The sequence below is a fragment of the Nasonia vitripennis genome, chromosome 1 (assembly GCF_009193385.2).
Source record: "Nasonia vitripennis strain AsymCx chromosome 1, Nvit_psr_1.1, whole genome shotgun sequence".
In the NCBI taxonomy this organism is placed as follows: Eukaryota; Metazoa; Arthropoda; class Insecta; order Hymenoptera; family Pteromalidae; genus Nasonia; species Nasonia vitripennis.
In genome coordinates, this window is record NC_045757.1 from 17722570 (window position 1) to 17739680 (window position 17111).

General features: G+C 42.6%; 2 protein-coding genes across 3 annotated transcripts in view; one reads left to right on the forward strand and one right to left on the reverse strand.

The window, feature by feature from the left end:
- LOC100115632 (MOXD1 homolog 2) overlaps positions 1 to 17111 on the forward strand; it is a 432542-nt gene that overhangs the window by 182414 nt on the left and 233017 nt on the right. The window lies entirely within an intron of this gene.
- LOC100677885 lies at positions 13987 to 16667 on the reverse strand. 2 transcript variants are annotated; one of them, XM_003426777.4, is made up of 3 exons: positions 16551 to 16667; positions 15277 to 15926; positions 13987 to 15120 (listed from the first exon to the last, which is right to left on the reverse strand). In XM_003426777.4, the coding sequence occupies exons 2-3, from the start codon at positions 15908 to 15910 to the stop codon at positions 14603 to 14605; spliced, it is 1152 nt and encodes a 383-aa protein (XP_003426825.1). In that variant the 5' UTR covers positions 15911 to 15926; positions 16551 to 16667; the 3' UTR covers positions 13987 to 14602. The 2 variants fall into 2 exon arrangements, with proteins under 2 accessions (XP_003426825.1, XP_031787215.1); XM_031931355.1 differs by having other exon boundaries at positions 15277 to 15941; positions 16551 to 16653.

The window sequence follows — 17111 nt, forward strand, 5'->3', positions numbered from 1 at the left end:
TCCCGCTATATCGCCCAAATACGTAAAATTACTGGGTCAAATGGAAATCCAATGTTAAAATTAATGGATTTACGTCAATTGTACGTCCTCCCGTTTCAAACCCCCCGATGTATATCCCCCTCGAATTGTTCGCTGTACGCGCTCTTCCTCTCCTCCGCGAAAACGCGCTCGCGCGCGCGCGGTTAGCTCTGACCCTTCGCGGTCGGCTTTAATCCCTCGGAGTCCGAAAGCGGGAGGAATACCTAATTCGACGTTATGCGCGCAAGGAAGGGGGACAGATATGGTTTAATACCGGGGACTTATACGTTCCCATAAATAGCGCCTATTAGGCCGCGTGTATCCACGACTGGCTGTATATAGTATAGAGTGCGGAGTTTCGTAAAAGCCGTTTTGAGGAATTTGACGCGAGTGATGTATGCCCAGTGGCCCCGAAAGGGGATTACTGGCTAATGCCTCTCGCGGTCTCTTTTGAGCCGCTGCCGAAAAAGCTGAGAGACGCCAAGATTGAACGGGATCGGAAGGTGTCGCGCTCGATCTCCTTAGCGTATAAGGTGGGCGCGCGCGCGTGAGGTTTCGGTCGGAGGGTAATTATTACGGCGCACGTGTGGGATCGGTTGAAGTTTGAAGTCGGCTCGATTGATTTTCGGTATGCTCTCTGAGTGACAACGTGCGAAGACTGTCTCGAATTCCGTGACTAATTGATAATCATAGGGTCACGCTGTGCCGCGGTTGAATATTGATTTGCGATTTACAAAATCAATTTATAGGTGGTGAATATTTCGCTGCTTTTAAATCAGTCGGATCAGCTGGATTCGACAAGCGTGTAACTTATTGGATTTGGGATTCGGCGCTTTTCAGCAAACGGAATTTCAATCAAGGAAACAAGCATTAAATTTTGGCTTCCGCTTATGTGAATAAGGATTTCCAAACTTTCTCTGCGAGTATAAGAGACGCTCCCGCATAAATCTATTTTTTTCATGAAACATTGCGAGCGTCATATACTAGCGAGCAGCAGTAAAGAATCGCTTAAACGTGGCTTACCCGCTGTGCACACGAATCATAACAAATTCGAATTTTCATGAAAAGGGCGGAAGAAAAAAATCGAGCGTTAAATCGAGTCAGACAGCCGCGCGCGCGTCAGCTCTCTCGCCGCCTACTAATATATACTAACTCGAGAACAAAATAAAAGGGAAGAAGAAGATGAGGAAGAAGCAGCAGCAGCAGCTCCGCGATTACTCAAAGCCGCGATCGCGTACTCCATGAATATTAAATGTGTTTATTCCCGCAAGTATTTCCTTCGTCGTCGCGGCGTCGTCCACAAATCGGCTTAGCGCCTTCTTCGCGCGCAACGGCAGCGATGACTGATCGCTTTGAATCGCTTCCAGCCGATTTTTTTTTCCACGATGGCCCGTTTAGTCATTCCGTCTCTGATATTTCTTCAAAGAGCGCGAGAGAAGCTGAGAGCTATTATGGTATATAGTTAGCCGGTGCTACGTTTTCGGTCGCGCGCGCGCGAGCTTTTATTAATGCCCCGAGTCTCGCAAGTTTTTATCATCTGGTGTTCGAAGCTGCGGGACGCCATGGTACTGGGTTATGTAGGTAGATAATTTTCTGAGATACGCGCTGTGTGCGCCCGGGAAGTGATTTTTATTAATGGGGCTAGATTTGCTTGGGGGAATTGATGGGGTGTCCTGCGGTCAGTCATTTTTATGATTGTTTGATCGTCGAGACTCTTTTTTCATGAAGTGAAAATTCCATAAACCATAGAGATTGCCGGAGCGCTGACTAATACGGGGAGTTAAAAATATGCACGCTGGAATCAAACGCAGTTTTATCGCTCGCAGCTAAAAAAAATCTATGGCTCATCCTAATGACATTAGATACACTCGTGTGTACAGTTATTACAGGACATTAAGAGTATATAGCTCCTGTCCCTTTGATGATGACGCATTTCGAGACATAAACCTTTTTTTTCTATGGAAAGCAACACTAAAATCGTTATGGTAGACTTTGTGAGCCCATCCCGAGCAATAAAAAGCAGTACTATTTTTACGATTAAGAAGAATTCACGTGTATGTGCCAGTTGAGCAACACGTGATCCCCCTCTTTTGGCGGATACGCAATAAAACATGAAAAAAATGTTCGACGGTCGCATATAACAGCCTGCCGAAACTTCCCGTTTTATCATATGTGTTATACTATGACTACATTCGACTGAGCACTGTAACAGCACATGTCGTCCCCAACATTCCATCCTGTTATCTGTCATATCTGTGCACCATATTCGACGAAATGTCATTTTATTCACTCGCGCGATACTCGATCCGCTCCTCGCATTCTGTATGGTATTTTCAAAATTCGCTACGAGCAACAGCGCGGAAACGTCACGCAACAAAAAAAAAACGCTATAGGGATTCATAAAAGGTCGAAGTGTACGAAACATAGCCCCTATTCTTTCAATCCAACTCCTCGAACAAGATAAAAGGCACATCAGCAATAAGAGAAACTACGACTATGGCCGAGCTTTTTTCCTCGACTCCGCACTTCGGTACGTAATGCTCGTTTCTTTCATTCGCCGGACGCCACTGCGTCGGACCCACGAGATGGCCACGCAGCGGCGGCGAACGGGGAAAAAGCTTTCAATGGCTTTATGGGGGCCATTGATGCGCCACGGATACGAATTTCTCATCGAGATAAACGCGGATAAATTTTATTGTTTTTCCGAAGGGAAGACACGGAGCGAGAGGGGCGTCGAAAAGTTGTCCAACAGAGCCGATCGCATCGCCCCCGCGCGTTACACGTACACGTATACGCACACGCGCGCGGTTCGGCTCGGAAGCCGCAGTCAGCGCTTTATGACAAGGGCTTGATGTATCGCCGGTGGCGGCAGAAAAAGTGCGGTATTCGGGGGAAAAACAGCTCGGGCATCCGTCTTTGCGAATTTGCCCACTGGGAAAACCGAATGCGCGAGTGTCCTATATATTCTTGGTGAGCTCGTTTTCCGGGATGCTCAAACGCGAAAGGATCGTACATAAATTTTCGAGCTTTGAACGAATACTTATATACCTTCTGTTTTTTACTTCGAGTTTAGTAAAAAATTACAAGTACTCCACGTGAATCTATTTCGCGCAAGTCATAACGTGGTTCGGCACTCGCCGTTTAATCCAAAAAGATCCGCTCCTCTCGACGGAGTATAGCAGCAGTGCCTCGACGTCGGCAGACTTGACATCAAACGGGCGCACTCGCATCACGGGAGGGACTACCTCGAGCCAGCTCTACTCTCTCTCTCTCTCTCTCTCTCTCTCTCTCTCTCTCTCTCTCTCTCTCTCTCTCTCTGCATAGCAGCGAGCGTCGCGGTGAACCGATTTACTTTACAACGTATCCCGACGGATAACGACGACGACGACGTCGTCGACGGCGGCGCGGCATCAACGGTGGCTGTCTCTAAAATTCCCTTTACGTCGGCAAATTCGCGGGGAAAATCGCGGCCGACGCGCCTTTGAGGCCAGCGCCAAAGCCCCATATATATATACTAGGGAGCTCGCGGAGCTCTCGCTTCTAATGAATCGGCCGCGCGCGCGTTATTGGCGTTATTACACAAGAGCAAGAGAGAGAGAGAGGGAGAGAGAGAGAGAGAGAGAGAGAGAGAGAGAGAGAGAGAGCTGCAGCTTCCGCGCGGGAGCACTTTCCTAAACGACTTGGATTAGATTCGCCGGGGAAGTTGCTGGTATGTTTGCGCTTGTCTGTTTGTCTGTCTGTCTCTCTCTCTCTCTCTCTCTCTCTCTCTCTCTCTCTCTCTCTCTCTCTCTCTCTTTCTCTTTCGCTACATGGCTATAAGGTCTCTTATTGCTCGGCTGATTGATCGCGCCGGAGCACACGCGGACGTGCCTGCCCGCAATTCCTTCAGATTGCATCTCTCGAGCCGATGATGCCGCGGTGCCGCCGCGCTCGCATCGATATATTCCGTCTTTGCGAGCACGAAGCGGCTTCGAGATCGCTGCGGTGTATACTGCATGTATGAGCTACAATGTACACACACTCTCGCTTTCGTCTATTGTGCGCATCGTCGGCTCTTTGTCTCGCGCGTTTACGCCGCTATTTTATTAGTGCCGCGTCTTCGCATAGGGCTCATATAGAGGAGCCTTTGAATTTATGTAATTCATGAATCGGATGAGTGGGTCGAGCTTTATGGCTGCAGTCGTTGGGCATACGTATTATCTCGACTTTCACTCAGGGTATTGATTCGCGTTGCGCAAGTTTCGAGGCAGGTTTGGCGTATAATATCAAGGGGTCGATAGTGGGTAAGAGAATGAAGTGCGACTTTTGAATTCGCGTAAAGGGCTCGCGCTAACTGCTGACGGTTACACTTAGTAGCTGCGGTTGATTTATAATGACCTGAACTTTCGAATTTAAAATACTCCAATTAAAGTTGAACGGTACTCTGATGGTAAATATAAAGTATTGGACGAGAGCGCATACCTTCAACTTTTATATCAAATTAAATAGATACGAGAGGTTGTGCTGCTACACCTCAATATAGTTTCTGAGTACTTTTAAGAATTCTTAAATTAAGCTACTGAGACAAGTTGTAGCTAGATCGAAATTTAACGCGGGACTCGAGCAAGCATTTGAATATTCACAACCAGGTTGGATAGATAAAAATACCACGGAAAGAATTTTACAATAAAAATTACATAGAAATTAAGGATTAAAATTACCGTGCTAGCACAGTAACGTACGGACGCCCCGCCATCTAGAGCACTTTTACTGCATCGGCACAGTAAAATTTTCGGTACTTTTTTATTTTTCTCCATAGCCTCTATATTATGATAGTTTGTTGTATACATGTTTGTGACGCATTCTTAACGTCGTATTATTGATATATAAAGGGTTATTTGTATATGACACACTTAGAACCAAGAAATTCGTTGGATTCAACCAGCGTACATCAGGGTTAGATTTGGAGGTTATGGAAGCAGATGACACACATGGCCGCTCATGAATTTCCTTTGCAGCACGGCAAAAATTTTCAACATAAAAAAATGTACAGTGCCGGTTCAGTAAAATTTACGGGGAGCAAGATAAATAATATCTTGGGTCAGATAAAAACTTTCGGAAAGACGCGGCGGCCCACGATTACTGTGCTATTCCGGTAATTTTTACTGAAAAATTCTATCCGTGTATTGAACACCTTGCGTGCTATTTCGGCTCTGTTCCATAGAATAGAGAAAAACGTACCGCGCAGTTTCGCCAAAATGCAGGGCATAAATTCATTTCGCCCTCTGCACTCTTTGATCGCCCCTTTGTTGGTCCGTGACTCGTAAATAGACACGAGCACGCACTGCTTCCTAATATTTACCTATTTTTCTCTTACACTTTTTCGCGCAAACGGATGTCGACGCGCGGCGAGCGCGCAGTGGTACACATAGTTGTTCCTATATATCCTCTCCTATAGTTCACTTGGCTTAAGTTTGCGTGCAAAGTGCTGTTTGTTCTTTAGCCGTCAAATTTATGAGGGGAGCTCGAGGCCCGAGAGCGATTTCTCCTCGGGAAACAATCCATCGCAATTTCGCATTGAAATCACGCGCTTCCCTGTGTTTGGTTTCTTTGATTTTGGCGGTTCCATCATTAGATTTATGTAATGTACTTTATTTATTTGACCTAACCGGGAAATGCAGCATGAATCATCGGAGCTTATTTCTACAGTTTCGTTATAATATAATGGACGTTTTTTATGCCATTTTCGTGATGAAAGCCGCTATACGTCCATGATATTTGAATGTATAACGTGTCAGCCTATACGATTTTTCAAATTTGTCGAAATTTTTCACTGTATACTTTGACTTGGGGAACACCCGTGCGGTCTTATCACATTTTTACGCGATAAAGTGAGCGCGATTTTCTGAGCTTATACGTATGCACATGTGTGCACACTTTCGTATGCAGTAATTCTAATCATCCTTTACGAAAGAGTGTTTACACACACGCGAAAAAGTTCTCGTCTGCAGCGTCTAAAAAGTTTCGAAAAAGTTTACCTTAAAAATTGCTTTCTCAAATTACAAAAGCCCAAGCAAAACCATGACGCACATGTAAACAAAAACAATGAAAAACGTCATCTCAGAAGCGCTGCGAAAACTGCATAGAGAAAGGTATATAAAATGCACTGCACGGTCGAGCGCTCGGAAAAAAGGTCATACAAGAGAAACGAACGACGATGATCCATCGGCGCTTCTGCTGCATGAGCCCCGAGGACTCGACGTGTACACGCCAACTACGCGACATCATAGAAAGGAAACACCGGTGGATGAGAAAAAAAAATGAAAAAGAGCAACGCAAGCCTAGAAATAGAAAAAAAGGCAAAAGAGAGGGAAGAATACACAGAGCCGCGGTGTATCGAAAGAGTAACGGCGGAGCATAAAGGTGAGAGAGGTACCTCAAAAAAAAAAACACGCCGACGACGAGAGAAAGAGATGCGACTAACAGAGGGGCGTTCTGCGCGGAGCGAGGTGGAAAATTCGTGTACTACACGCCGATGGATATAGACGTTCGAGGTGCGAGGCTGTCGTGTGTGCGTATCTTGCTATATACCTATATAAATATGTATAGGTGTGTCGTGCCGAGGGTTGGCCATTTCGGTGTCGCCGGCGGGCCATATGGCGCAACGTCGACGACGACCCCCATTGTCAAAATATATTACAGGGCATTACAGGGCCCAATCGCCCGTGAACTGCGCTTAATATTTCGTAAGTAAGTGCTTACGCGCTGCGGACTAGTCGCTTCTGGTTCAGGCTCCGGTTGAAATTTGGAGACGATGTGTGCCTGTGTGTGCTACACAGGAACGAGGCGCAGTTTGCGTAGAGGCGGAGGACAATTTTGGGCCGCGGCTTTGGTATTGGGATATCCGGTTACGCGATTGGTTTGTTTGATTACCATATTAGGTGCCCTAAATATGCGCCTCGCTTGTTTATGTAAATCGTGTGATACTGAATTGTCCATTTGGCATACGATACGGGAAAAGAAAGAGTAACGACTGATATTCCAACGCGACTCCTCCGTAATCAAAATTATTGTCGAGAAAAACGCTTCATCGATTGCCGACGACGGTTGATCAGAAGCAAGCCTAACCCCCTTAACCCATTAAAGCCCATGCTAAGACTGGTTGAGATAGCGACAAACAAACTGTGCTATCCTTTGCATAAGTGAAAAATAAAATATACGTATTTTTTCTTATGTCATTTGCAATTGTTTATAACAAATTATTTAAACAAATTATAAAAAAATTCATAATTTTGGAAATCTGAATGCGGGAATCGATTCTGGAGGTAAAATCGAGACGAAAACCTATATAACACTTTTTTGTCAGAGTTCAATTTGTTAGTGTAATGTAGGAATAAACAATTGCATGTTGGGGAGAAAAAGTGACCATGTCAAGTCCCAAGCAAAATCTATCTGGAATAGCAAAAAACAAACTATGCCATCCTTTGCATAAGTGAAAAATAAAATATACGTATTTTTTCTTATGTCATTTGCAATTGTTTATAACAAATTATTTAAACAAATTACAAAAAAATTCATAATTTTCAAAATCTGAATGTGGGAATCGATTCTGGAGGTAAAATCGAGACGAAAACCCATATAACACTTTTTTGTCAGAGTTCAATTTGTTATCTTTATGTAGAAATAAACTATTGACAAATAAGTGTTTTCATTCTCTTGCATGGTATGTGGAATCATATCAGTATTTTTTACTGGTAGTGTAAAGTGGCGGGCTAACGGTTGAAAACATTCATACATTGGATCTATTCTTTGAAATAATAATTTCGGAAAACTTTTAGATTTTAGATTTTAGAAATGTTCTATACCTGTTTGCAAAAGTCATAAAGTAGGACACGGCAATGAACAATAATTCAATCCCACCGAACATATTTACAATAATTCATGTGAATATTGATGGATAAATACAATAATTAGCTTCATTCTATACAATTTTTTGAAACACTCTCAGGAGGCCGAATGTTTCTTCCTACATTACAATAACTAATTGGCCTCTGCCAGAAAAGTGTTATATGGGTTTTCGTCTCAATTTTACCCCCAGAATCGATTTCCGCATTCAGATTTTGAAAATTATGAATTTTTTTGTAATTTGTTTAAATAATTTGTTATAAACAATTACAAATGACATAAGAAAAAATACGTATATTTTATTTTTCAGCTATGCAAAGGATGGCACAGTTTGTTTTTTGCTATTCCAGATAGATTTTGCTTGGGACTTGACATGGTCACTTTTTCTCCCCAACATGCAATTGTTTATTCCTACATTACACCAACAAATTGAACTCTGACAAAAAAGTGTTATATAGGTTTTCGTCTCGATTTTACCTCCAGAATCGATTCCCGCATTCAGATTTTGAAAATTATAAATTTTTTTGTAATTTGTTTAAATAATTTGTTATAAACAATTGCAAATGACATAAGAAAAAATACGTATATTTTATTTTTCACTTATGCAAAGGATAGCACAGTTTATTTGTCGCTATCTCAACCAGTCTTAGCATGGGCTTTAATGGGTTAATACAACTCGTGTACGCGATCCTAAAAAGTCCGATCCTAATTAAATAAAATCAGCCGGCGACACAAAGCATCGAGTACGGTGACCCCTCTATCATCGAATTCGCCGACGTCGGCGCCGTTAGCAGAGGCCATACGACGTTAATTTGGTTAAACTATCGCGCGTCATTTGACAAAAGGCGCATATCGCGTGTCTCTCGTCGCAAATTTTTCCCCATCTAATCGCTTTCTTGTCTCTGCGAGGACTGCTGCACCCCTTGTGAATTAATCAAAGCCCACCCTCGTGTGTATGTGTGTATATAGTGCGTCTGGCCGACTATAGATACGTCTCGTGCGGTCGCCGTCGCTCCTTTTTCCGACTTCTCTCCCCCGTCGCCCGAGAAAGAGAGAGACAAAGAGCGCAGTAATAATGAAAGGAGCTCCTTTCCTGCAGCGTCGTCATATTTTTTCCTCTGATATGCCCGTCGCGGCGAGTTGTTAGGGTGGCCTCGCACTGCCGATTCCGTGAAACAAAGAGAATTTTGATAAGTGATAGGAAACTTTGATAATGTAGTGACTCGCATGGCCGTACTTGTACAATGTCAGCTAATATACGATGGACGTTAGGAAAAAGAATATTTATTGGATTGACGAGTATTCTTGAGATTGATGAAGCAGCAATCTATAATGTATCTCGTATCATTGACACGAGTGAATCGAATGAAATCAGCTGATGTACATTCAAAATGCGCTATCAAATACTGTGACTTACTGCGAATACTCAAAGATGTCGAGCGACAAATTCGTTAAATATTCATCGCGTCGTTCAGATCAATGTAGCCAGAATGAAATAATTATTCGAATTATTAAGAAGATTTCGTCGTGACGTATCGACAAATTCACCTAAAATACAAATATTGACAAGCTTGAAGAATCCCAGTCGAAAGAAAACCTTTCCTACAAAATTCAATAGCACGAATGTTAGCTAAAAGTCAACGCAATATCTCTATCTCGAAATTGCACAAAATACATAAACGCACACATCAGATAACAGGAAGACAGTCGCATCATAGAAACTGCAAGCCACATCGGAACAATGACCTGCGGCCCGATGAGATAAAAGGTCGGAAAGCACACACCAGAGGGACTACTATACTCGCGAAGACGAGTATGCATGTGTGTTGCAGAGACGAGAGTCAAACCGACTCTTTGGGTAGAGCAGAGGTGAACGTGTTCATTTGCCCTGAATCGTCGGTGCAAGGCGGATGACAATCAGAGCGATAGATCGAGGATAGAGATGAAGCTGTAGTCTTTGCTATTATCTCAAATAGGAGTGGAGCATTATGCATCGTTTCATTGATTCAGCCAAATGTTCTTCTTGCTAGCGAAATATTATAGAGCCGTCCAGCGCCCTACAGACATTCACATACTGAGTCATTTCACTGCAGCTTAAGTGTGCGCGAGATTGAATAATTCATCGTTGAACGTCCCGACGGAAACATGTTAAAATTTAGACAGGTAATTTCAATTTTAATTCCAAACCATATCGAACCATCGTCGCCTGAATAACTAGTTTTCTCGACTATTTCAGAACGACACTTAACGCGCTCTATTAGCCTTTTCACCTAAAATCATCAACGGAAATGCAAATAAACAAACGGACCCGACGAGAAATCACAAAACTCCCGCGTTTCCGCGTAAATTAACACGAACACATGGCGCGTCGCCCGAGAATTGTTGCTCCCTAGGTGGTCGCGCGCGTCGCTCTTTTTTTTCCAGGAGCGTGGGCGAAGAAGGCGCGTTTCTGTAAATGAAGAACGAAAAATGTGCGCGACGCTGGCCGTTCATATGAGAGAGAGAGAGAGAGAGAGAGAGAGAGAGAGAGAGAGAGAGAGAGAGAGAGAGAGAGCCGTGCGTGCTGCGCACATGAACAAATATAACGTATAACCGTGTGCGATGTGCGGCAAGAGCGAGAGTAAGAGGAGACCTGCAAATTTATGGAACGTTGTCGCGAGCTTAGCGAGTTTATTTTACTGCGTTTTCGAGAAATGGCGATTCATGCTCGCGCATGAATAGCTCGCTGGATGCAAATTAATGAGGTATAAAATTAACTTGTTAGTACGCGCGGTCTTTATGTGAATTTAATAAACCCATCGTCGCGTAGTTGGAATTCCAATCACTTTGGCACTTTGATTTTGATAATGATATTAAACGTGATGCCATGATTAAATAATAACGTTTTATGAGAATGATCGAATTCATTTTTCTGGGTGTTTAAAGGAAACTCTCATAGCTTATGCTGTAACATTTGAAATCCACATACACACGTTGTCCTGTAGCCAGAAGTCTACATCACGAGCGCGATATGACCGAGCTTTTAGTTGACACATGACGCTCTCTCGGCAACGGCGGCGAATAAAATCATTAACTCCTCCATATGAGCCCGTGGGCGAATTCATTTTTCACTTTAAAAGGAACATGCGAACGCTTTCGTTTTGCGCACGTGCCATTAAAACGAAAATCATTTACCATTTCGTACGTAGCGCATCGGACGGCGCAGTTTCCCTCGCTATTCGCCAGCGCGCGCTAAAATAAAAATACGGCACACGGCGAGAAGAAGAAAAGGGAGCTTTTTTTACTCCGAACTACTCACACTCCTCCGTTGCTGCTTTTCACATGTACACGGCTCGTAAGGCGCGAGCGTATACCTTTCGCTTCCCCCGACCATTAGAAACGTACATTTTTTAGCTCTTTCTCGCACGCGCACCCGAGATCGGTATACAGTATATACCATCGCAGAGCGTGTACAGTGGCGAGCAAGGGCGAAAACGATGTAACTGTTCGGAAAGGAGGGCGAAAAACACGGACAGAGAAAAATAGAGGGTAAGCCTTCCGAAGTCCATCGAGAAGTACAAATTTGGCTCGATGCTTTTCTTCGATGCCTTTACGCTCGAGAGAGCTCAACAATCTGCTTTGTGCCGCGTCTGTTTTTGAAAAATATCCATTTGTATCCTGTTGCTGAACTACTGTCACGACTGTGTACCTGTACGTATACTTATCGTTGATTAAATTGCTCTAATTACTTGAGCACCGGATACAAAGGTGGATTTTTTTCTCCGAAAAAAGTTGAAAATCCGTATAATAGACAGCCCGTCTCGCCGGAATTCCCAGGCGAAACGGCCACTTTATCGCTTCATTTCTCGTTGCGAGTACAGCGCCGCGCTTGAGGAGCCATTCGCGCGTCGCATCAACGCCAAATGCTCCGTCGCGTTGTTTTAAATCAGGCGGCTCTGCAGTACAGGGGCGTGCGATTCAATCTTCGCGGCGTCGCAAATCTCGGCTCCGATGACAACTTGATTCGAGCACTTGGCCGGTCGCTCTGGCAGCCAAAGCTGCGCAGAGCCAGCGTTCGCTTTCCGTGCTATCTCTTAGAGCCATCAGCTTTGCCGCTGGATGTGCTATAGGTATATTATATGGCTCAATCCCTGTATACATGTGGAGTTAGGCTATAGGTAGCTGCTGCCCCGACTATCTGGCCCATCTTCATTGCTCCGCGCAGATCATTTTGTTTTCTCGCGGCGCTCTACTTTTTTTTCAATGACCTACATAGTGTTCATTGATAGCAGATTGCGAAGTATACACATTTATGGAGTTCACCTATGTAGCTGAGCTTTTGCAGTATTCAAGCACAGGATCCAACTGCTTTTAGTATTTGATTGAGTTGATGTTTATTTCGCGAGGTTTATTTTCGTATGACAGACGATCGAGGATTTAGAATGAAGGATTTAGAAACGTCTTATGCAGACAAAGATTGAATGAAAAATGTATCCTTACTCATTGTTATAGATAAAGTCTATATAAGTATACCTTTTCTAGCTAGGAATCAATAGAATCACACGTGTAACTCGAAGTATTGCAGTCCAATAATATACGTACCTTGTGCTTCTTTACCACTGCTACCCCCTACATTTCAATCATTTCCTTCGAAAAATCACGGTATTTTTCTCTCAGCGTGACTTCCTTTCTCTCCTATATCCACTCCCTCTCTGTCTTTTTTCTTTTCCACGCAAACAATGGCGTTTTTTTCACGATTCGGAAGCACTACTCTGTGATTCCATTAAGGGGATGGGCTGCGAACGATTTCTTTTCGCCGATGGGCGACGTCGATCTCGACAACAGTCACTTACTTCCACCACCTCTCCGATTTCTCTTACACTCGAAGCTTATCTTAAACTGCGAACTAGAGAAATGTCTTGCTCGAGGCTATTGGCGTTTTTGGGATTGTCGTGGTCGGCTAACGTCGTGCATATTTAACTGTGCATACCTTACTAAGTGAAAGACCAGGCGTGTAGCCCGCATGATAAATCATTAACCATTGATTCAAAAATTTAATACAGCTGTGACGTTACATTACAGTTTAATTCTCATTTCGAACATTCTGAGAATCTCAACTATCACTTCATGCAATTTATAGAAAATGCACGAGCTTCATCGTTATATTCTAGTAAATCAAGTGTATTAATCGAGGTTAACATTCAGGCGAATTTCTATTCTGTGATCGATCGAACTACTATAACGTATTAAACCCGAGCTTAGAGATAAAGAAACAATGGTAATTCGCGCGCTAATAAATCCTCGGGCAGTAATTTACCACCACAAGTCAGCGGACTCAAGCTGCGGCATTGGTCAGTCACTGGCTGGCGTCCAGAGGATTTTTTTACGACTGCTCTTGCAAACTATCAATTACCATATTCATGCCAGGCGCAGGCTTTTTTGTCTGGGCTAAAAAGAAGGCACTCTCGAAGCCATCCTTTAAACAGATTCAAGAGAGAGGCTCCCCTTGAAGGACGTTAAATTTTCCCACTTGAAAATATACATCCGAGAGAGAGCTAACCGCGCCAGTTCGTCTTCGCCCCAATCTCCCGGGCATTTTCTTTCCGCCGTTATGTTTCCGCCGCTACTAAACATCTCTTCCTCCCGCGCGCGCGCCGCACGCTGTAATTGCTCCGAAATGGACTTGTCGTTCCGTTCGCCCCGGCGTAATAATATGCAAGAACGTATTGCTCGAGGGGCCAAGGGTCGGCTGCGCGCCGAACTTGCCAAACATCCATTCCGCGAGCGAGCGCGTGCTCTTTCTCCTAGAAAATGTTTGTCCACCATCGTCGTCATCGTAGTCGTCGTCATTTGCAGCGAGATCTGGAATGCTGCCACTTGTTCCGCGCTCGTAAACGCGAGTCGCTTACGCGCAAACTTACACTCTCGAAAGCGAGTCTGGCTGCTGCTCGTTGCGAGCAAGGATGTAAAAAAAGTTTTCCAAATTAAAAGTGTGCCTTGCCAGAAACGCCAGATCCACTGGAGATTGCTGCTAGACAAAGCTGTCGTTTTTTCTCGTTTCGTTCTATTGTCGGATAATTTTGTTTGAAAGATGTGTTACTTGGATTGCAAGGCAGAGAACGTGCTGAGCAGGGCTTTATTCGTCAATTTTGCGAACACTTCCAAGTTATGAAGTTCTCTCCGAAGTGCTGTACGTTTCTGAATCAAGTTAGTTTATACATATTAAAACAAGAGAAGCTCTTGCGTATACCTGTTATTGTGGTTTCAGACCCCATGCAACAAATGGAATTTCAAGCTTTAATCATATTGTGCGGTGACTGATATCATTCAACACGATTCGGCTTTATAGATTGATCAAAAGTTTCTGCTGAGCCTCAAACCACAAATTTTGAATCTAATTACCTCAAACACATATAACTGGTTATTAAAGAAGCATTAGGCCCGAGAGACAGTTATGCGCTTCGGTCGTGTTCACATTTGTGCCAGGTGCACGTTCAAATTCGTCTTTGATAATATTGCGAACCGTACCGTCAATGAATACTTGTATAATATTTCTATAAGGTTTTTTTTACTATGTAGGAAAAAATCAAATGTTCTTTTAATAAATGTTTATGTACGAAATTACGAAAATTGTCAACTTCCAAACTATTAATTCAATTATAACTTGTCGCACGTCGCAAATAAATTAGTCTCATGCTAACGATACTTTTATAAATCGCCGTTAAAATCCGCGAATTTCCTCCGCACCGATGCACTTGGTGTTGACGATGTTCTGGCACATGGTACTAGAACAGTAGAGGCCCTCTTCGATTTCAAACGTATTCATCTCGTAAACGTTCTCGCAAATGTACTCTTGAAACTTGACCGGAGAACCAATCGTGCCATCCAAGCCTAAATACTGAGCATACGTGGCAGAGTCAGATGCATCTGGATCACTGCTTAAAATCGTCAATACTACAGCATCGCCGTTTCTGAGTCTGAATATAGAATAGTACTGTACGTAACTGTCGTAGAATAAACTCGAATTAACCTTGACTTGCATTTGGGCGTCCAGGAGGACGCATTCGATTTCCTGGTCCGAAACACCGAAACACGAGCTTGCGCTGCCGTCTTCGTCGTACCAATAGGCTATGCTTCCCGAGTAGTTGAGATGAGTCATTTGCACTGTATCGAAGTTTGAGTCTAGACGTTTGATTATCGTGTTATTCAAGTTGTTCATCATCACAATGTAAAGGTAACCTGAGGATCAGAATAAGAAAGGGAATTTAATTTTATAGGAATCGAATTATATATTGTTAAACATTCACGAAAGAACGCTGATTTATAGGTGAATCTATGCTAATATTTTTGTTTTCTTATTTGAAAAAAAAGAAGATATTTATAGAAACTGCTCACCTTCACTCGAGTCATAGTCCTTTGTCGTAGTTATGTCCCATCCATCGCTATCCAATTTTATCACAGACTTTTTTTTCTCCGATAATTCCAACTCGTCTGTGAACCTCAAGCTACATATGAAGCCAGCTTCGCAGTGCGAAGCGCTGTTTACAAAGACATCAAAGCTTTGATTATAAGGCACGATAGTCATCAGGTCACGGACTGATAAAAATGTAGCATCCAGCGCGAATTTTTCAAAGACGTATGTACACTTTTGAGGGTCGATGACGTACAACCACACTTGGGACTGATTCGGCTTCTTCTTGTATTCCAAAAGCGAAACGACTATCTTGCCGTTGCCCAGCGTCTCTGCGTACACGGGTATCACGTTTCTTCCCTTGTGATCTTTTATGGCAGTAACAGGCACTTCACATGGTTTATTTACTATTTTAGAGGTTTCGAGTTTAATAGTGAATTCGGAGGGAAACGATACGTAGACCAGGCGATTCTTCATTTCCGTAACCAAAGGTGGATAAAGAGTATCTTTCATCACAACCAGCCATTCACTTGTAAAATTATGTTTTCCGAGTTTTTGCATTTCAACTTTCACAAAGAGGAAAGCAAGGACGATAAACACTTCTTTAAGCCTTGACATCGTGATCTTCAGCAGTCTGAAATAAAATATTCTAGGTTAATATAAATTATTTTTATCCGAATAAGAAGCGCAGTATACGTCACATTAATTATTTAAACAAACTAGGAATTAAATTACAAGATTATAGTAATAAAATTTAAAATGAATAAAGTCATATTGAAGTGCCAATCGCGCTATTATTCACTTTCTTGCAAGCTTCATTAATTCAAATATTGTGTTATTCTCGGCTCAGTGGCAGCAACATTAGTAACAACACTGATTAGGCGAATCGCGTATAAAGTTTCGTTATCAGAAATGCAATAAAGTAACGTTCTCACAGAACTGATGATGCACTAACATTTTATCGGCGCAAGCTAGCACAAAGCAAGGGAATTAATTTAGCTGTTTGAAGGACGAAGAGTACTTTCTCGGTAAAGTTTTTAAAATATGCAAAATATCATCTTCCTAATGAATTCGATCGGGTCGTATATAATTAACTCATCAATTAGTAAAATCAGCAAAGCCAGCTACGGAATCCAATTATTTTCTTTATAAAGCTTTGAATAAAAATTTATTATTACTTATTTGGTATATGTTGGTTATTTTTACAGATAATATATATAAGACAACGATGTTTTGATTCGAAAGCTATTCTACTCACTTGCGTGTGCTTTGAAATATTCGTGTCTTCAAATCTTCGCAGACTCGGCTCGTATTTTCGGACTGTCCAGCTTGACTGCTTCTTGCAGACTGGTTTGATTATTTATCGTCGAATTCATTCTCTGCTTAAATACTTTGGATGCTATTTTGCGTTTACGTAATCTCCCCACTTCCTTTTAGCGTGCGAATTGACATCATTTATCATTATCGCATCCGTTTCTTCTTTATTTCTCCATACAATTAAAAAAAGTATAAAAAGTATAATTAAGTCTTTTGCTGCGAGTTCTAGATAAAGCAAGTATCATTTCTTTTTTGGTATACGACGTGCTTCGTATTCAAAGTTATTTATATTTAGATGAAACCAGTCTCGCGGTATTTTGTATACAAGATTTCAGGTCGAATCTGTCAGAAAATGTCTATTCCATCTTCCTTTCACAAAACGATGATTCAATATTGTCTCGCTGGCATTTTATATTCACTTCCCGGCGTAGAGCTTTTTCATGTAAAAGCAATTTTTTCATAAACGTTTGTGAAACTCTGGAATAAACGAAAAGTATGTAAT

Coding starts and splice junctions, on each gene's coding strand:
- LOC100677885 (XM_003426777.4), bottom strand. CDS start 15,910: ATGTCAAGGCTTAAAGAAGTGTTTATCGTCCTTGCTTTCCTCTTTGTG. Junction 15,121..15,276: donor GGACTATGACTCGAGTGAAG/GTGAGCAGTTTC, acceptor TCTGATCCTCAG/GTTACCTTTACATTGTGATG.